This window comes from Taurulus bubalis (assembly GCF_910589615.1).
Source record: "Taurulus bubalis genome assembly, chromosome: 11".
NCBI classification, from domain to species: domain Eukaryota; kingdom Metazoa; phylum Chordata; class Actinopteri; order Perciformes; family Cottidae; genus Taurulus; species Taurulus bubalis.
Genome location: NC_136599.1, coordinates 11,548,256 through 11,567,057, shown reverse-complemented (window position 1 = coordinate 11,567,057; position 18,802 = coordinate 11,548,256). Strand labels below are relative to the sequence as shown.

The window sequence follows — 18,802 nt, the reverse complement described above, 5'->3', positions numbered from 1 at the left end:
GTCCAGATGTTACATCCTTTGTTCTCTCTGAACGACCAGCCGCCTTTTTTTGAATTATCGGCATGATTTTTTGAGGCTTCTGCCTTTTTTTTTTTTTAGATGTTTACACTACCACTCAACCCTTCCTCACTGCTCTTAATTTACTGAGGGGTGTGTTCACTGGTTCACATGAGAGCCCGCTTTACTGTAACACGATGTTTAAGTGCCTTGCCTAAGGGCACCTGAATTCCATTTTGTCTGTCCCCGGATCCAGGGATTCAAATGGGCAACTTTATCTTCACCTCTTCTGTATTTTGACCTCTGTCTCACTCTGATGTTGGTTGTCGTCCCTCCACCAGCAGACTGCTGCTCCCTCTGGTGGTCACGGAGCAGCAGTGCATCTTCAGAGAAATGCTGTGGCGATGAGAAGAAGCATTCAAATAACACTGAAACGGATGAAGCCATCACTGTCATTGTCTCTGCTGCAGTGAATAATAACACTGTGGCATGCTGGCAAAACATTTCAAGGCTTCTACAGATGCAACCTGAAAGATGCCTTCTTTAGGTTTTGGGGATGCAACAGCTGTTTCCTTTTTTGAGGGTCTCTATTGTCTCAAAGTGATGGAAATCATTGTTGATACTACATCAACTCAGTTGACAAAAAAAACATGAATCATGTTTTATTTTTATCCAAATTCACTGATTCCAGCACCTCAAATATGAACGTTATTTGAGAGAATAAATTACGGATGGAGGCTATGAAACAGATGTGTGAAAAGCCCTGAAACAAACACACCAGCTCACTTAAGGTACAACTGGCCTGTCATGACTTATATTATTATTATTATGTTTTTCGGACAGTTTCTTGGAGGGAACTTGCTGTAGCTACAGACTTCCTGAGGCAACATCAAAGACCTTTGTACTTTAGAAAACTCAATATTTATTCTGTTATTTATTATTTAACTGTATCATAAAGGGACAAATATTTAACCAGAGGCCTCCAACAGGTTGTTTGTGCTGGTTTTTCCTCTATGCCGCAGTAGTAAAATCTGCTTTATCCAAAACCAAAGTGAGTATTTTCTTTTAGAAGTGGTCACCATGTTGGAGGAGACGGCGGCACAAACGCTTCCTGTCGGGCCTCTGTTGTTTTTGCACTTTTTTTTGCCTTTTTGCTTCACAATCCTGACTCTTGATTTCGTCACTAAGTAACAAGGATAATCATATTTTTCTACATTTAAATGTGTAAAGTATTTTATTGTATTTTTAAATCTGACCAATTCACTGAAACGTATTTATTGCTAATAATCCTCGAGATGAAGAATCATGTTTACAATGAAACAGTCAGAGCTGATGATGAAAGCAGATCGGAAACGATGTTCTAGTTCTAAAATATTCTTCTTCTTCTTGAGGTTTTCAATTCAATGGTCTTCCACTGATGTTATTTTCTTGTGTGTTTTGAAGGCACTTTGTTGTCTTTTGGAGTGTTGGATCAGCTGATGTTGACTAAGAGCAGAGCCAATGGACTGACATGGTGTCCTGTTTAAAGTTGTTTTCTTGCATAAAGCTGGGATTCAAGTAGAGTTTGATTTTGGTTATTTCAAACGAAACGTGTTCTTTCCCTCTCTGACTGGCCAATCTGCAAAAAAAACGCCAAGTTGAAAGAGAGTGATCGTTTCATGTGCTTGAATTAGCCAATATAGGCTGTATCGAATGGTTCGAAACTTCATTCATTACGTTGACATTCAAATTTTAAATCAACAATTATATGCTGCACAGCTTCTTTTTTTTATGTGTATTTATTATGTCTAAACTTTGTATTTCTGCACAGATAAATACGAGGCTATGCTAATCAGTGGTTCCTCTGTATTCATTCTGCAGCGAAGTATGAGCGCCGCTGCTCATAATGTCCTCTGCTCTCTGGTTTCACGGAAATGAAAAATACGAAAAATACTATAATTTAATTTGACAGATCACTTTATTCAAATTGAGGATTTGAGCACAGTGGAATTAAACACACACGGCTTTAATACTCAGAAGACATTTGCTGGTGGATACATTTTTGTGAGCCGATGCAATGTTTTTGCATCAATCTGCACAAAAACTGCTTTATAATTGTAAAAAGTATGCAATGTAAAAAAAAAAATAGCAACTTAAAGTTGTCACAATGAGTAGATTAATGGATAAGTCAACTGACAGAAAATCAATGAGGAACTTTTTTCATCATCAATTATCTTTTTTGTCTAAGCTAAAATATTTGAATATTTGTGGTTTTACTGTTCAGTGATGCATCACAAGCGAGTTTCAAGAGTCTGCAATTTGATGTCTGTGGACAAGAAAACATTTTATGCAGAAATATAAATTGTACATAATTTGTAGTTAAGGAGCTAATCTTTGTATCTTTGTCAAATCCATGAAGGAAAAAAAGCACATTTTGATTGATTCTATGCAGCCATTATTCTGTCAGCTGATCTTCATCCTCCTCCTCTGTGTTTACCTTTAATGTGCCACAGCATTTATTTTCATCTTTTATTTTAACGTCACATGTTGGGTTAATTTTATTATTTGTTTTCTTCTTTGAGCACTGTAAGGCTGTGAAGGGAAATATTTACCAAGTATTTGTCTTCTATTTATGATTATTGTTCTTACATTTTAATTTTTTTATGAACAACATGAACGAGCCACGCAGCATTGGCTTCGTGGCATCACATGAAGTTATTATGTGTAAATAATATTTATGATGTTTTTGGTTCAGCTGTCGTTGCCATGTGTATTGATACAGATGTTAACAAGGGGTTCGGGACAATTCATATATTTTGTAACATGTTTGCATTAACTTGACTGACTACACTGTGAACAGCTGCTGTGTAGTAAAGTACACGAAACGGAAGGATGAAAATATTTTGTAAAAGATAAAGACTGTATACTGTTTAAACTGCCAATGTCATGTCAAGTTTATTTTCATTAAAAAAATGTAAATTGCTCCTTGTGTTCAAATTCATTGTTTTACCAAAGTTATTTTCTGTAGAGTCTTTACAGTTAGACATCCGCTGGTCGTACTTGATGAAACTGTTGACAGTAAAGTCTGTGTACTATCAGCAAAACCAAGCTACAAGCAAAATAATGTATTAGTATCTAGTGTTTTTGAGCATTAGTAATAAAGAAACCTTTTACTTCTTGTATTTTGTTAAGTGCAATATAGGAACGTGCAAACCTCTTCGTAGTATCATAGAAACAAATGTATTGTGTTCACCAGAGAGCAATTACAAGTTTATTACATGTTAGAACTGTAATATGTCCCACTCAGTAAGATGTTGGTCCCAATTATTTAGAAATACATTTATGTGTAAAAAGAATATCAGCAGATATACGGTAATCTGAATTTTTATTCAGTCAAAAAAATCATTGACTCTGAGAAGAGGTAGCTTTTAGTTAGAGATAGATATATACTTTATTCATCCCGAGGGGAAAATTTGTTTGTAGCAACAGCAAGCAAAGTTACAGAGTAAACATAAAAATATTAAGTGTGAAAAATACTCAATATATTAAATACAATAACATTTTATTAACCCAATTCCGGGTTTTAGGGCTCATTCCTGCAGCACCCTTTAAGTTTACTCGCCTGTTTGTCACATGAGTATCATAACAGCATGTATGCTGCTTCATATAAACTGTTAACTTTGTATTAAACTACATATCTGTACTTCTCTCTTGTGGCTTTAAATGTTTTATATTTTAACTGGCAAAGTTCCTGTTTCGTAAGAAGGCACCACATTACTAACATGAGGTGAAGTTTGTTTCAGACCACATGTGTGAGAACATGTCCAAAATGTGTTCTGTTTTCTGACACACAATATTTCCTCTGCTGTACAATTAAGTTGCTGTATGTTATTTTAGAAGATGACGTTTAAAGATGTTGTGTCTTGAACCCAAAGCTTAATTCCTAACATATTCTTCCTTTCTTCTGACATGAGTTTAGGTGAAAGTGTAAACTGTGGACATTTCTATAGGAGGAGATGCGCTATGTCCGTCTTCCTCTCTGATCTCAGACATCCGGTTGGTCTGCAGGAGAACAGGTTTGTATTAATATCAGGTGGTTTCAATATTAATAATGCTCAATGTTCCAAATTGACTCAAACTCACCTCTGTGACATAAGCGTACTCATTTTCTACCGGAGGTTCTGAAAAAGATGCAGTTCAGAAGATTAGCTCCACTGCTAAACATCTGGCATGACAGGCAAAGTGTGTCATTTTGGATGTCCGGTTCCCTTTGGTATGTGTGTGTGTTTCCTGGAGCCGCACCTTCAGGTGTACTGGCCCTCTTCCTGGAGATTATCAGCACAGTCGCTGATAGTACGATGAGCATGATGGTCAGAGACAGATTCACATCCAGATGAGTGCCTGTAGTGGTTTATGCAGAAGAACAAGTTTGTTTTACACTTTATTATGCAATATATCTGGGATCCTGCATAACTGTCAAGCTAATAATAATAACATTAACTGAATATTTAAATCATTAAATTAACACTTTATAGCAAAATAAAGTTCCAACTTGCAGTTGGTGTTGTCTGTTGCTTTTGAGACTGCTTGGTACCTTCGGGTGAGGCTGATGAAGGTCATGGAGGCTGATGGGACTGATGCTGAAGAAGGTAGGAAGGTCAAGGTTGGCTTTGAAGAGATTGGAGCTGAGATAAAAAAAACAAAAATAAATGAATAATGAACACACTACACAATCAAATAGTGAAATCTGTGGTAACATATTTATATAACACTAATTATCCGTGAACATATCAATGCATTCAGAGAAATGCAGAAGGTGATCAGTGTGTTTGGTGCAACAATATTCAAATCAGCTGTAGTGTGGGACAATCTGAATGCATTAGATATTTTACAGTTGAACTGCTGGTTTTAAAGGAGCATTCATCCGTTTTTACAATGATGAAAATATGCAGCTCTAAATACAATCATTAGAATAAAAACAAGAGATATTTGAAACATCAGCAGCTGTCAGTGAAAAGTTGATTTTCTCAGTAGAAACTCATCGTCTTCACTCACCGAGAAACGACGTGCACGAGCATTAGAGACGTGCACTGGAGCAGAGAGGACGTGCATGAGCAGAGGGTACAAGCAGGAAAAGCAGATATTTGGCACAGATATCCTATTTCACAAATATGAATGGGTATATTCCATAGCTCAAAAACACAAATATTGAATATGTGTAGAATTTATTAATATTATAATATTTTTTTATAATTAATAATATTATAAATATATATTATTTATTTTTTGGTGGCTGAAGGTGGGTGGGGCCAAGCCTCGTTTCCCTCTATTGGCCGGACGGCACTGGCTGATGGGAAGTAACGATGGAGTACAGGGGAGGTGAAGCGTCTTCAGCGTGGCTGCCGTACGAGCGCTCTGCTCCCCGAGGCACAGAGTAGACAACGTTATCTGCATCACCACAGGGGGCGCTGTTGAGCGAGGCAGATGGACCGTCGGCACAATCTACGTCAGAGTAGATTAGTTTACTCGAAGCATCTTCAATCTGCAAGAAAAAAAAGAGGTCAAAGTTCATCACTGCCAACATGACAAAGCAGACATCTTTTGAGCAAACGCACCCATTCACTTCTGAAATAAAAGCACAGAAAAATAAACCTAAGAGCCCATTATGATCAGAAACCTAACATGTTATTCACTGCCCAGCAATGATGTTAACAGAGAGGAGAATAAAGCAGAAACAAGTGGTTTTAATAACCACAGATAAAATCCCTGCATACAAATTCCTCTTTTTAGAAGATGAGAAGAATATCACATTGTGGCTTTTTTGGGTGACATCACTTCACACCTGAATGAACTGAATTTAAAGCTGCAGGACAATTCAGTTCAGTTAATTGTTCTAAAATTAACTTACTTATTTAAAGATGCACATATTTTAAAAAGCTTTCTGTTATTTATTTTATTTTTGAATCCAGTCTATATTTTACTTGAAATAAGATTAGAGTATATATTATTTATAATTCTTCCAGTTCAATTTGAAATGTGATGATACATATTGTTGATATTGTGACGACCAGCCTCCCATACTCTAGGTGTCACTGTTTCAATCCTCTTTACAGGTGCTGATTGGCAGGTCGTCAGCCGAGACTAGCCACAACTGAGCCGGTGTGGCCTGTCCATAAAAAGGCCTCTGGATTTGGCTCACTCTCGTTGGGGGGTGAAGGACTTCTGGTGTGTGTGTGTGTGTGTGTGTGTGTGTGTGTGTGTGTGTGTGTGTGTGTGTGTGTGTGTGTGTGTGTGTGTGTGTGTGTGTGTGTGTGTGTGTGTGTGAGAGAGAGATATATATAGATATGGGACTAAATCATAGCGCAAGCTAGACATTAATGTGACGTGAGGGATTTCTCTCTATCTGGACCGTGTTGAATTATAATTGAATAACCCTGATGTAAACTGTTTTCATGGTTTTATCTCCAAATGTATTGAACTCCATGTATTTCAGTGCAGCATTCACTCTGAGAACTTCTTCCTTTACCAACAGAAGCTTGTGGCTCTCTGGTCACAAACTGGCCTGGTTCCTGTTTCTTAAGCTGCTGTTCTCTCTTGATGAAACAATAGACTGACAGACAGTTTCTGTATTGATATGAATATTTTGACGAATGTAAAAACCTGGAATTCTTTTAAATCTGAAACAAACTGATGTAAAGTTAATTCAAAACCTCTTTTTTAGGGACTTGTTTACAATCGTCTGTCTAATCTGCCAATGCAAACATATCTCCTTTGCTGTACAATGAAATAGCATTTTAATTTGTCTCAAAACCTGAATCAAAACCAAAAAGGTATTTTTTGGGGGTGTGGCAAAGATAAATCACTTTGGTGAAATGTGTGAACATCGTAGCATCAGCTTGTCAAGTTATTGTAGTGGCTGTAACCATCAGATGTTTTCTAAACCCAAATCCGCCCACAGTTGCAACTTACTGTCTTCTGAGAAGTGGCTGCAGTGGCCAAGCTGTACTCGTCTGTGGTCTCGCCTCTGTCTGATTTGGTGTAATTGGCGTAAGCGTAAACTGTAGATACTTCTGCAGGAGGAGATGTGCGCTGTCTGTCCTCCTCTCTGATCTCCTCATACACACAGTTTAACTGAAGAAGGAGAAGAGGGGTTTGTATTAATATCAGCTGTTTCACAAACATGAGTGATGCTGTGATGTCACAGATGTACTCAAACTCACCTCTGTGTCATTAGCGTACTCAGTTTCCACAGGAGGTTCTGAAAGGCATATGCAGTTCAGCATATCAGGTTAAAGGGCAAATATTATTAAAAAACCTTTACGTCTTCTTTTAAAAAAAGAATCTTCTAAAGGTTTTGGGCAGACCTCAACTCCTCTGTGCTCTATTATTTTGTATGATGCTCTTTATTTAATTGTATGCTTTCATGTGATTTGCTTTTGATCTCTTTTAAACAAACCTAATACCTTGATGTATAATATAGTATACAGTATAGTATACGATCCTATGGCTAACATACAAATAAATACATTAATATAGGACTAAGAAGACGCAGTGTGTAGGTTGTCGTGGCCTCTCATGGTGAGAGTGTGTCAGAGAACTACAGTGGCCTTCAGGTAACAAATAAATACCAAAGGCTTTCAATAGAACCAGGATTTAATTTCATTACTTTCTTCAGTTTTGTGCAAAAACAATTTGTTGACTTTGCATTGGAGACAAGCATCAGCACATTCAGTCGACCAATCATCAGCATGCATGACTTGTTAATGTGCACCAAACATCCAGTCACTGATTTTTTTGTTTTTGTTCTAAATGATTTTACTTGACTTGTAAAATGTTTACAATCCTGAGTTTATTCTACTGTCTGGATCGTGTCTTTTCCTGACACAAAAAGTTACTTTAGATGCATTTTGATGAGACAAAAGCAGTGTGAATAGCTAACTACAACGCTCATCGATTAAGTTCAGCTTGACACCATTTATTAAATCTTATACAGTATATTTATTTCATGATAGCACTGATATAGAGCGTTACATAATAGTAACATCTAGCAGGATTTAGCGTTCAATTCAAAATAGTCTGAAACACTTCTGAAAATCTCTTGTGCACTTTTCTTTAGAAGCTAAATGTTCCGTTTCAGATGTCTGTGTGTGTGTGTGTGTGTGTGTGTGTGTGTGTGTGTGTGTGTGTGTGTGTGTGTGTGTGTGTGTGTGTGTGTATGTGTGTGTGTGTGTGTGTGTGTGTGTGTGTGTGTGTGTGTGTGTTTCCTGTTGCCTCACCTTTGGGTATACTGGCTTTCTTCTTGCAGAATATCAGCACAGCTGCTATTAACACGACAATCATGACGGCCAGACACAGACCCACGTACATCAGTGGAGCTGTAGTTGTTTGAGCAGAAGAACAAGTTTGTTTTACACTTTTGTTTAACACAATTATGCAATATATCAATAAATCATCAAATTACCTTCGGGGGAGGCGGATGAAGGTGTAGAGCTTCCTGGACTGGAGTTTAAACTCTGTGTCGTCATCAGAGTGGAGGCTGATGGGATTGATGCTGGAAAAGGTTGGAGGGTCACGGTTGGTTTTGAAGAGATTGGAGCTGAGAAACAGAAAAAAGAAATGCTGAACACACAACTACACAATCAGATACATATTGTACAGATACAAAGAAATCTGTGGTAACATTTCTCTTAAATAACACTAATTATCTGTTAATATATCAATGCATTTCTAATCATACAGAGAAATGCAGAAGGTAATCAATGTGTTTGGTGCAACAATATTCAAATCAGCTGTAGTGTGGGACAATCTGATTTCAATAGATATTTTACAGTTGAACTGCTGGTTTTAAAAGAAGCATCCATCAGTTTTTACAATGATGAAAATATGCAGCTCTAAATATAATCATTAGAATAAACACAGAGTTATTTAAACATCAGCAGCTGTCAGTGAAAAGTTGATTCTCTCAGTAGAAACTCACCGTCTTCAACTCTGATCTCAATCTCCTGGTATGATGAGGGTAGTATAGATCTGTGCAAACCACACATGTACTTTCCTGCATCAGACTTATTCAGCTTTGTGATGCTCACATACAGAACTGCAGATGTAGTCAATGTTCCTTCTTCATATGCAATGCTGTATCTGCCACTCTGAGCTGTGATATCAGTTGTTTCAATGAGAACATTTCCTTCTTCACATGTTTCCTTACAGAAGCTCTTCTTTTTTCCAGAGAAATAAAAGATGCATGGAACTGTGATGTTTCCTCCTTCATTTCCTGTCGAGACAATGATCTCTGCATTGATGAGACCACCAGTGTTTCTGCTCCACAGTGCTGGTGAAGGGATGATCAATCAATAGGGTTTATCTCAACGTCCCTTCCTCTACTGGGATGAACCCAGTCCAACTAGTCTGTGACTGAGGTGTAACAATCAATCAATCAAACTTGTATTACAGACTCAAGGTCCAGATAATACAAAATACATTAAATAGAATAAAATACATACAAAAGCACAATTAAAATACATAGACCTATCTATGCTTTATAAATAGACAGCTGTACCAATGTCTCCACAGATGGGACTGGTACCGGGTAGTACTATACTTTATGTTTGATAAAACCATGATGATCTCATTTTCATTTGACGGTTTATTAACGTCACTGGATGAAATAAAACGATATTACTATTACAGAGTTTTGGGGCAATATTCAGAGAAAAAAAATAAGTGTCATATATTTAGGTGAAATACAAAAAAAAAATGTTTTCTGAGATTTAAGTGGCAGATTTAAAAACCCAAATTTACAAGAAAAAAACTTAAATAAGCTATTAGATTGCAAAAATTTGAGAAAAAAAATATTCTGAAAAATAGTATTGTTTATGTCTAAATGTTGAGAACGCAATGAAACATATCACTTAATTAATGTAATATAATAAATATTTAGTTAATTGTTTGAGTTATGGAGGAGAATTAAGACCATGAAAGTGTATACTCATTTAATTTCATTCTAGGTTTATTTACCTATGTCACCAGTACTTTTAATGATGTCATGTAAAGGGAGGTGGCTGGTGACTAATGGAAAGTAACTAAGTGCATTAACCCAAGTACTGTACTGTGAAGTGAAGTTTTGAGGTATTTAATTTATATTCTCTGCTACTTCATGCTTCTATGCCACTACATTTATTTCATACCTTTAATTACTCTGCAGACATACATTAAAAATACAAAATATAATCAATGTCAATTATAGTTTTATTATAGATTATAATGAAACTGTATTGATTTCCAGGAGGAAATCCACACGCTAGTCAGCAGTACATAAAGTAGTCAAAATCAGGTCCAGCTCCACCAGCTGAAACATTAAAGTGATGAACACATGAATGCATCAATAATTACAATGCAGGATTATGATCCGCATGAGAATGAAAGAGGCCATTCGGCATAATGAGTACTTTATTACTGTAAGTATATGTTGATATTAATACCTGTAGTGCTTTTATTTATTTTAAAAATTTGAGTGCATGGCTTTTATAACCGAATATGTCTGCATTGTGTTATTTAAATATCTAAATACTTCTTCCACCACTGAGTGACTCATACCAATTCCAATCATCCTGAAACCACAGAAAGCAAAAATATGTCTTGAAGCGATATGAGATGTGATGAAACTGTTTACCATCTACTTTAAAGTCTAACTGACTGACTGAAACAAATAACATAGTAAAAAGAGAATGATATAATAGAAAAACAGCGTACTCACAGAAATAAAAGACCAAAGTGTGACAAATGTTCATGTTTGAGGCTCTGATGGTTTAACGCCTCTCTTCAGTTTCACTGTCAAACCAGGAAGTACTCACTTCCCCTCCTCAAACACATCACATTATCTATTTTAAATCTCTTCCTTATTTTTTTACACCGCATACGTTTATTTATGATTGTACATAAGAACTGTGTTCTTTGTAACTTGATGCAGTAATGTCATTTTTTTGTTGCACAAAATGCAGCAATTAAAAAAAAAATGAATACACTGATACACAAAGAATCCCTCTCAATCATCACTTATGAACCACTAATTGTGTGGCGAGAGACCCTGCCCTCTGCCTGTATTTCCTCTTTTCTTCTTCTTTTGCAGGACTCTTCTGGTCTGCAAAGAGCATAAGGTCCCCACATGGGGTGTAACCCCCAGGCAAAAAACAGGGTTATTGACAAACCTTTCCTTAATCTATAATACATAATATTATATTTGTTGGATATATTTTGTATTAATAATATGACACGGTAACTCATGTTATCAAATCAATGTAGTGGAGCAGAAGTATAAAGTAGCATGAAACAAAATATACTGAAGTAAAGCACAAGTACCTCAAAATTCTACTTCAGCCTGCTGCAACATATGCTACAGTATTTGAGTAAATGTACCGTTCACCACTGTTGGATTGTAATTAGTGGTGCATTAGAATGTGCATCACTTCAACAAAGTCACTAAAGCTATACAATATATTTGAGTGGAGTATAAAGTACTATAACATGGAAGGCTAAGTCCCTCAAAATTGTACTTTGTTTAAATTGTAAATTGTATAAGTTACATTCCATCAGTGGTGACTTTCTTTCTCAAACATATTTTTGTCACTGACATGATGCTGAAGTTCTGATTCCTCTCTTTGAAGATGAAGACCTTATGGACGTTTAAAATAAGATATGTGTTTTTGTAGGCATCAGGCTAATTCGAGATTAACATCGAGCGGCGTGCAATGCATGCTGGGTAGATTTGTATCTGACTTGATCCCGACTTACTCTGACGTCATGCACACATGGTCAACAATAATCTCGTGAGAGCGAGAGGGACGCAGTTTTAAGAGCCAGGAGCCGCAGTTGCTCTCCAGCCACTGCATGGCCCAGTGCATGATGGGAAATGCCTGGCTGCTTTTATTATTATTCAGAACTTGTACTCAACAAAAGTTGAATGAAAAATAAACAATTTTAGTTAGTCACAGTTATTAAAGATGTGTATTTGGCAAAGAGCCAGCATTCTAGCTGCTGCCACTGAAACTTTAATTTAATGTGATTCAGGGGAATTGCTGAATTCCCAAAATGCCTCGTAATTAGATTTCACAATTTGGCCCAGAACTGTCATAAGAGTGATGTGCAATTCTGTGCCACTCGTAAATTGTGTTACTATTACCGTGATACGGAATAAATGGATCAACGGATGGAAAGAGAGACAGCGCACTGGACAGGGATTTGTTTGAGGCATAGAACACGCGTCCGAACAATTTCTCTTGTTCGCGAAAGTACACAAATTAAGATAAGAATACAAATTTCTTTCTAAAAATCTAACTTGTGGGAGCAGGAAGATCTGAAAAATGCTGTCGGGGAATACAATTCTACACTTTAGAGTTTTAAAGACAAAAAAAAAAACCTTAGAAGATAATCAAACCGATCTGGAGGTTTATTAGAATCTGGATTAGTTTACAAAACAACCAAAATTGAGTGCACAAATTACAGCAATGCTCTGAATGATTTACAGATATTTTACACACTTTGTGCAGCTTTCTACAACGTAATTTCACCAGGCAGCCACACACACACACAAACAAACACTCAGACATACAAATGTTCTCTTAATTCGATGGTGATGATCAACACCTTTTGTTAATGTGGACACACAGACACACACCATCGGCCTCAGAGCTGCATGCGAATGGCTCCGTCCAGTCTGATGACCTCGCCGTTAATCATGGGGTTCTCAGCCAGTGATGTCACAAGGTGGGCAAACTCAGCGGGGTCTCCCAGGCGAGAGGGGAAGGGCACCTGGCGGGCGAGAAAGGAGCGCACCTTCTCTGGGAGACCAGCCAGGAGGGGAGTGGAGAACAGACCTTGAGGAATAAAGAGAACATTGAGATTCATACACCAAGGAAAGATCCCCTTCCAATTGCTGTTAACTCGGATCATTCACTCAAGTAAAAGTACCAATACAACAATGTAAAATACTCCATTACAACATTAACAGAGAGGTGTGTGTGTTTAAGACAAGGACGGTGCGTCTGTTTTATAGAGGATGATATCATAAAGGCAACGAGACAAGAGTTTGGCATCTGAAGCGTTCTGGTTTCTGTTTAAAGTCCAAGTGGTATTTGCATCATTGTTGACAGTCACATTCCAGCCGGCTTTGATATCGTCAACCTCCTAAAATAATGGCACAAGTCATTTTTTCAGAAAACACAAAAAAAACTAATACCAACGTGATAGGGGTGCACAAGCTGCCTCTAGACACTGCACAACAGGCTTACTGTAATAACGGTCAAATTATGTTATGATTACTAATATCATGTTCGAGTGAGATTTTCATTGACAGAAATGCTAACTAATTTGCTAGCTTCAAAATGCCATATTGAAAAGCTTGTAAAATGGCCTAAGTCACACTCTTGACAGGCCATTATAGCATAGGGGTAGAATCACATGATCTGTTCAACTGAGGATGTAGGGGATTTTACCAGAGGTGGCTAGTATCATGAGGAGATGATTTAGGCAAGAAAATAATTTGTCAAAAAATGACTTAGGCCATTATTTTTAGGATAATGATTGATGATTTAGCTTTTTATTGGTTTAAAATCAGCTCGTAAAACTGCCTACTTGTGAAACACACAAGTAGGTACGTGTTGTCTCTAAACTCCAGTCTCGCGTCTCAGTGTAATACAGAAATGTTTGTAAAGTTCCTTCCTCAGTTTCCAGCAGGAGCATTGTGTCCGTCTTTGTCTGCTCAAAAAAAGCATTGTTTTATTTTCTCAGTTGTACCGAACTCACACCAAACCATGACTCCTAAAATGGGGTATGAACTGAACCCAGACTTTATGTGTACCGTCACACTGACCTGGTGCAATGGTGATGACTCTGACGCCCATGGGTGCCAGATCTCGTGCAATAGGGAGGGTCATTCCAACGATACCGCCTTTAGAGGCCGAATATGCCGCTTGGCCGACCTGTAGAGGAAACGGAGAGCACAAAGAAAAGTTGAGAAATGGAGCGACCAGTCAGTTGTTTCTTTTATGCTTTTTATTTTGTTTCAAATGACCTGTCCATCAAAGGCTGCCACACTGGCTGTGTTGATGATGCAGCCTCTGTGTCCATCTGCATCAGGCTCGTTCTTCCCCATCTCACCCACAGCAAGACGAATCACATTAAAGGTTCCTGCAATGTTCACCTGCAGAAAACACACAAAGCAAGGTCTAATGGTGAAAGGGTTATTCGGAGCCTGGAAGTAAAAGCACTGTGAAAATATTCCATTGCAAGTAACCACTTTGCATTCAAAACCTTACTTAAGTAAAGGTATGGAAGTATTATGGGCTAAATGTACTTAAAGTATGAAAAGTACTCATTGTGCAGTAGAAGATATTTCTGGATTAACATTACTGCTGTATTAATCTGTACGTTGCATTTAACTGCTGTAGATGTTTGCGGTTCTGATCATTTAACTCCTATATTGTTGGGTATCTGCAGAAATGCATCATATTCAATAAGATCATCATGTTTGTGGAGTCGCTGTCCTGCAAGAACCACAAATCTTTAAAAAGTAAACTTTACATGAGCTCAGAAAAACAACCGTTTTCAGCTTTGTGACGATGCTTTTTCTGACTGAACCAGGTTGTTTTTTTTATAGTTTATTTAGCTTAAGAAATAAGATAACTTGCTCAACACATAAGGAAACATGTTATCCTTCAGTTTATCTCAAACTAATATCAACACATCTGGAGATACATGGTTTTCACTGGACAGGAAGGGGTTGAAAGTGACTGAAACTGCCAGACAAATGTTGTGCAGTAAAAATATATTAATATTTACCTCTATGATTTAGTAGAAGAAATAAAGTTGCGAAAAAAGCAAATTCTCGAGCACAAGTACTTTCAATTTGTTCATAAGTCCAGAGCTTGAGTAACTTGGTTGCATTCCTCCAATGGAACTGTCACACAGCTGCGACTGGTATTTCTTTTTCTACTGATGTCGTATGCCTCCGCTCATTGTGTGCATCCTTACATTGATTACACGCTGGAAGTCCTCCAGGCTGTGAGGGAGGTCCTTCTTAAAGTTATACGTCTTAACGGCGACGGCAATGCCGGCACAATTAACTGCCAAGTCCAGCTTTCCAAACTTCTCTCGGGCCAGGGACACTGCTGCCTGCACGTCTGCTTCAGAAGTCACCTAAGAAATGAGAAGGCTGCAAGATAAATATCACCACACATACATGTGTAAATACATAGATACCAGTTATTTGGTTCAATTTCTATCCAGCAACTAGAGAAAAGTCTGGCATAAATAATTTGGCGGGTCAACATGTACCACATGCATTAGTCATTATGTTGTATGATGTGTGAGTGCCATCTGCTGATCTGAAAGCATAAGTGCAGAGTTCCAATTACAGCTGCTGCCTTGATCTGTATTTAATTTATATAATAGTTACCACAAGTTCAATTAGTACACATTTTCACAAGTTTCCAGATTTGATATCTTCCCATAAAAACGTTAATATCCTTATAGTTTTCATGAAATCAAACAAGGTTTTTCCTGAATATTTTATGGCTTTTTTTAAACAAAAGCGTTTCAGTGTATTTACATACTGTAATTGTCAGTCTATATTGTAGTTGGTATTGTCAGTGGTAGAGTCCTTAACTGCACTGGATTAAAGTTATTTTACGGCAGAAGGGATTACAAGGAAACAATTCAATGGTGTTAGAATTATACTGTTTTTATCTATTCAAATTGATTATTGAAGGCAAGACGCAAACAATCAGTATAACAGCCGATTCATAACTTTTTACTGTAATGTACATGCTTATTGATTTTGCACGAGTGACAGTGCGTTGTGAGTTTATGGACTCACGTCTGCAGGAGCGAAGGCACAGCGGTCCCCCAGACTGGCTGCCAGAGCCGGTCCATCAGAGGAGGGCAGGTCCAGGATAACAGCAGACGCTCCCATCTGGATCAGACGCTCCACAGTGGCCCGGCCCAAACCGGACGCACCGCCCGTCACCAAGCCAACCATACCCTACACAATATGGACACACACATGGACAGGGGTGGAGGGTAGAACAGGAAAAAAAAAAATGTAATCTAAGACTGAGTCTGTAAAGTTGACAGTGAATTCTATGGATTAGCTATTGTTGCATCTTTTCATAGTTAGTTTCTCTCTCAATCTTTATCCCAAATGCGTATAGTTTCAGACCTCTGGTAGCGCCATGAAGCTGGTTTTCTATGAACGAGTCCCTATTGCATGCGCAAGGAAATGCATGTGCATGAACAGTTCTGCCATTGGAGTCACAACAGATAGTAATATGCCAAGATATGCAGCCAGCAAAGAAAGAAAGAAGAAAGTATGTCAGCTAGTACACACGTGATACTGAGTTCAAAGTACCTTTTATATTTATTTATTTATTAAATCAGCTTTGAAAATATTTAATATGAAAGGAAATGTACTCAATATGTTGGTTATACCTCAAGAATACACTAGGATGAAAGACATAATCTGAAAAGTAACCCAACACTGTAACTAACTACAAATGTAGTACAGGAACATTTATAATATTTGCCTCTAAGATATAGTGGAGTATAAGTATAAGCTTTAAGAAGAAAGAAGAAGTTAAGTAAAGTACCTCGAATGTGTACATAAATAGAGCACTTGAGAAGATGTACTTGGTTACTTTACTAAACTATCTGCAAGGCCAGATAGCGCCAATGTCAGGGACAAACGACATTATGTCGGTGCTTTAGGTGGAATAACCCTTTAAACTTGTCTCAAAGTCTCCAATGTCGGAATAACCGAGAAAACAGAGGTGAACAAACACGCTGCAGGACTCATTGATTCCCATATGCTGGCTACACAATGAAACTTCGTACTGACGAGAACAACTAATTAACAGGAAGAAGAATAAACACACATAAATAACAGGTGTCTAACGAGTGCAACGTATCCTAATCTCTCGTAGTAAGTCATGTTGTTGAGTGTTGCATTGTGAATATTGATCCTTTTCTTTCCTCACCTTGACACATCGAATATTCGCCATGTTGGTTTCTGGATGGACTGGCTTCTTCTTCTTCTTCTTCTGTAGTGTTTAATCAGGGTTCTTAAACCAGTTCAGGAGATGCATTACCGCCACCAGCTGGACTGGAGAGTGGAACAAGAGGCTTTGCAGGAAAAAAATACAACAACTTTACTCAAATCAGGTTGTTTAAAAAAAGGTAATAATATCATCGCACAGGGTTTATGCTAAGAGTTCCATAATAAAGCCAATAGCCCTGTTGGGGAGGCGGTCTAGAATTATTTTCTTAATATAAGACTCATTCACTGGGATATACAGTAAATTCCGCACCAGCACACCCTGCACTTGGATAGTTGGAGCTATCTGTGAATATAAATAGTCTGAGAATTGAGTTGTACATCATCACCACTATTACTTAGTATGTTGGAGTGTGGATTTATTTAATTTAATTTATTTCTAACATTTTGTATTTATTAATTAGATAACAATAAACAAAACAATACAAATTAAATCAACTTAAATTAACAATGCTAATTAATTGTAATAGTAATAATAATACAATTTAACGTTTAAAACAATTCAAATTGAGTCAATGTCAAAAGAATAGCCGTAAAAACTGATTTGATGTTAATTATTTTGTACTTTTAATGGGAGTATAATACTATAATATAGCACGTGTTTAATTAATTGTACATTGGTCAAGGTGTGGATCACGGGGCATGGACGAGCTTTTACGCCCCGCCCACTTCTGTCTGATTTGACCAATCGGTGAGCGTTTAAGAGAACGCCTCCTCTGGAACGTGACAGCCCGTCTAGAGATTAAAAGGCTCTGGGATATAAAGGATGCTGTCCAATCACAGCAACTCTGCTGCTCAACAAGGTCATTTCAGGCGACTCAGTTCACAAGGTTTTGACTCGGTTACCGATTTATCTGCGGGGGAAGAAGTACTACGATCTTATAATAGGACGGTGAAGAAATACTAAGAAGTCCTGCTTTCAAATTGTATTAAAAGTACAAAAGGATTAGCATAACAATATAAAGTAAAAGTACTCATAATAGAGAATAGCACATTTCTGAATTGATAGATATATTACTATAATATATTATTCTACCTACCTTCCCAGGGAATACAGGTGGAAAATAGTAATTTGCTCAAACCTGGTACATTATATCTCTTGCTCCTCATTTTATACAAACACATGTGTATATTGTCCAACTCATTTAATTATTCAGTTAATAATCCTATAATTGATTCACTCAGGCAAAAAATAAATGTATCCCAGTATGACATTTAGCAAAGGTTTCTCCTTTATTTTAAAGTACAGCATTTAAAATACCCCAAATATTACCGGGTAAATGAAAAAGGAAAATAAGCAATAGTGTCATTAATACATTTTAGCGTTTTAGATTGTTGGTCAGACAAAACAGGGATGCGTCACACTTTGCTCTGGTTATAAGCATTTTTACTATTTTCTATCATTTTATAGACTAATCTAAACTAATCTTCAGATTAATCTGATAAAAAAAAAACTGGTTAATAGTTGCAGCCCTAATTTAGATCAATCTCACAGAGTATTTTTTTTAAATCTGCAGTTAGTTCAAAATCCTTGCAAAAGAATCGTCAAATTCAGCTCTAAGGACAAAAAAAAAAATATTCATGTAGTACACACTTTCTACAGATAATCTAACAATTTACTATCTTATCCGCTGTGCATTATGCTGCCACGCTGTGGAAGGCAGTAAGTTGTATAGTTGCATCTCCAAATTAGGGGTTGCAATATCCAACACCCCACAACAACAC

At 37.2% G+C, this 18,802-nt stretch overlaps 2 protein-coding genes and 1 long non-coding RNA gene across 4 annotated transcripts; all 3 read right to left on the bottom strand.

Annotated features, from left to right (window-relative positions):
- Positions 1-3,448: 3,448 nt before the first annotated feature.
- LOC306743562 lies at positions 3,449-5,374 on the bottom strand. 2 transcript variants are annotated; one of them, XR_013771087.1, is made up of 5 exons: positions 5,032-5,374; positions 4,571-4,661; positions 4,279-4,377; positions 4,120-4,157; positions 3,449-4,038 (listed from the first exon to the last, which is right to left on the bottom strand). It is a non-coding gene; the product is annotated as an uncharacterized lncRNA (long non-coding RNA). The 2 variants fall into 2 exon arrangements; XR_013771088.1 differs by lacking the exon at positions 5,032-5,374 and having other exon boundaries at positions 4,571-4,734.
- Positions 5,375-6,073: 699 nt separating this feature from the next.
- On the bottom strand, positions 6,074-11,873 carry LOC306743983 (uncharacterized protein; the record flags this gene model as incomplete). Its single annotated transcript, XM_079226542.1, has 8 exons — positions 6,074-6,142; positions 6,946-7,107; positions 7,197-7,234; positions 8,253-8,351; positions 8,438-8,572; positions 8,954-9,304; positions 10,570-10,583; positions 11,764-11,873. 8 exons carry the CDS (start codon positions 11,871-11,873, stop codon positions 6,074-6,076), a joined length of 978 nt encoding a protein of 325 aa, XP_079082668.1.
- A 528-nt stretch (positions 11,874-12,401) lies between these two features.
- hsd17b10 (hydroxysteroid (17-beta) dehydrogenase 10) lies at positions 12,402-17,027 on the bottom strand. Its single transcript, XM_079226772.1, has 6 exons — positions 17,001-17,027; positions 15,845-16,009; positions 15,001-15,165; positions 14,042-14,170; positions 13,841-13,949; positions 12,402-12,845 (listed from the first exon to the last, which is right to left on the bottom strand). The coding sequence occupies exons 1-6, from the start codon at positions 17,022-17,024 to the stop codon at positions 12,655-12,657; spliced, it is 783 nt and encodes a 260-aa protein (XP_079082898.1). The 5' UTR covers positions 17,025-17,027; the 3' UTR covers positions 12,402-12,654.
- Positions 17,028-18,802: the final 1,775 nt, after the last annotated feature.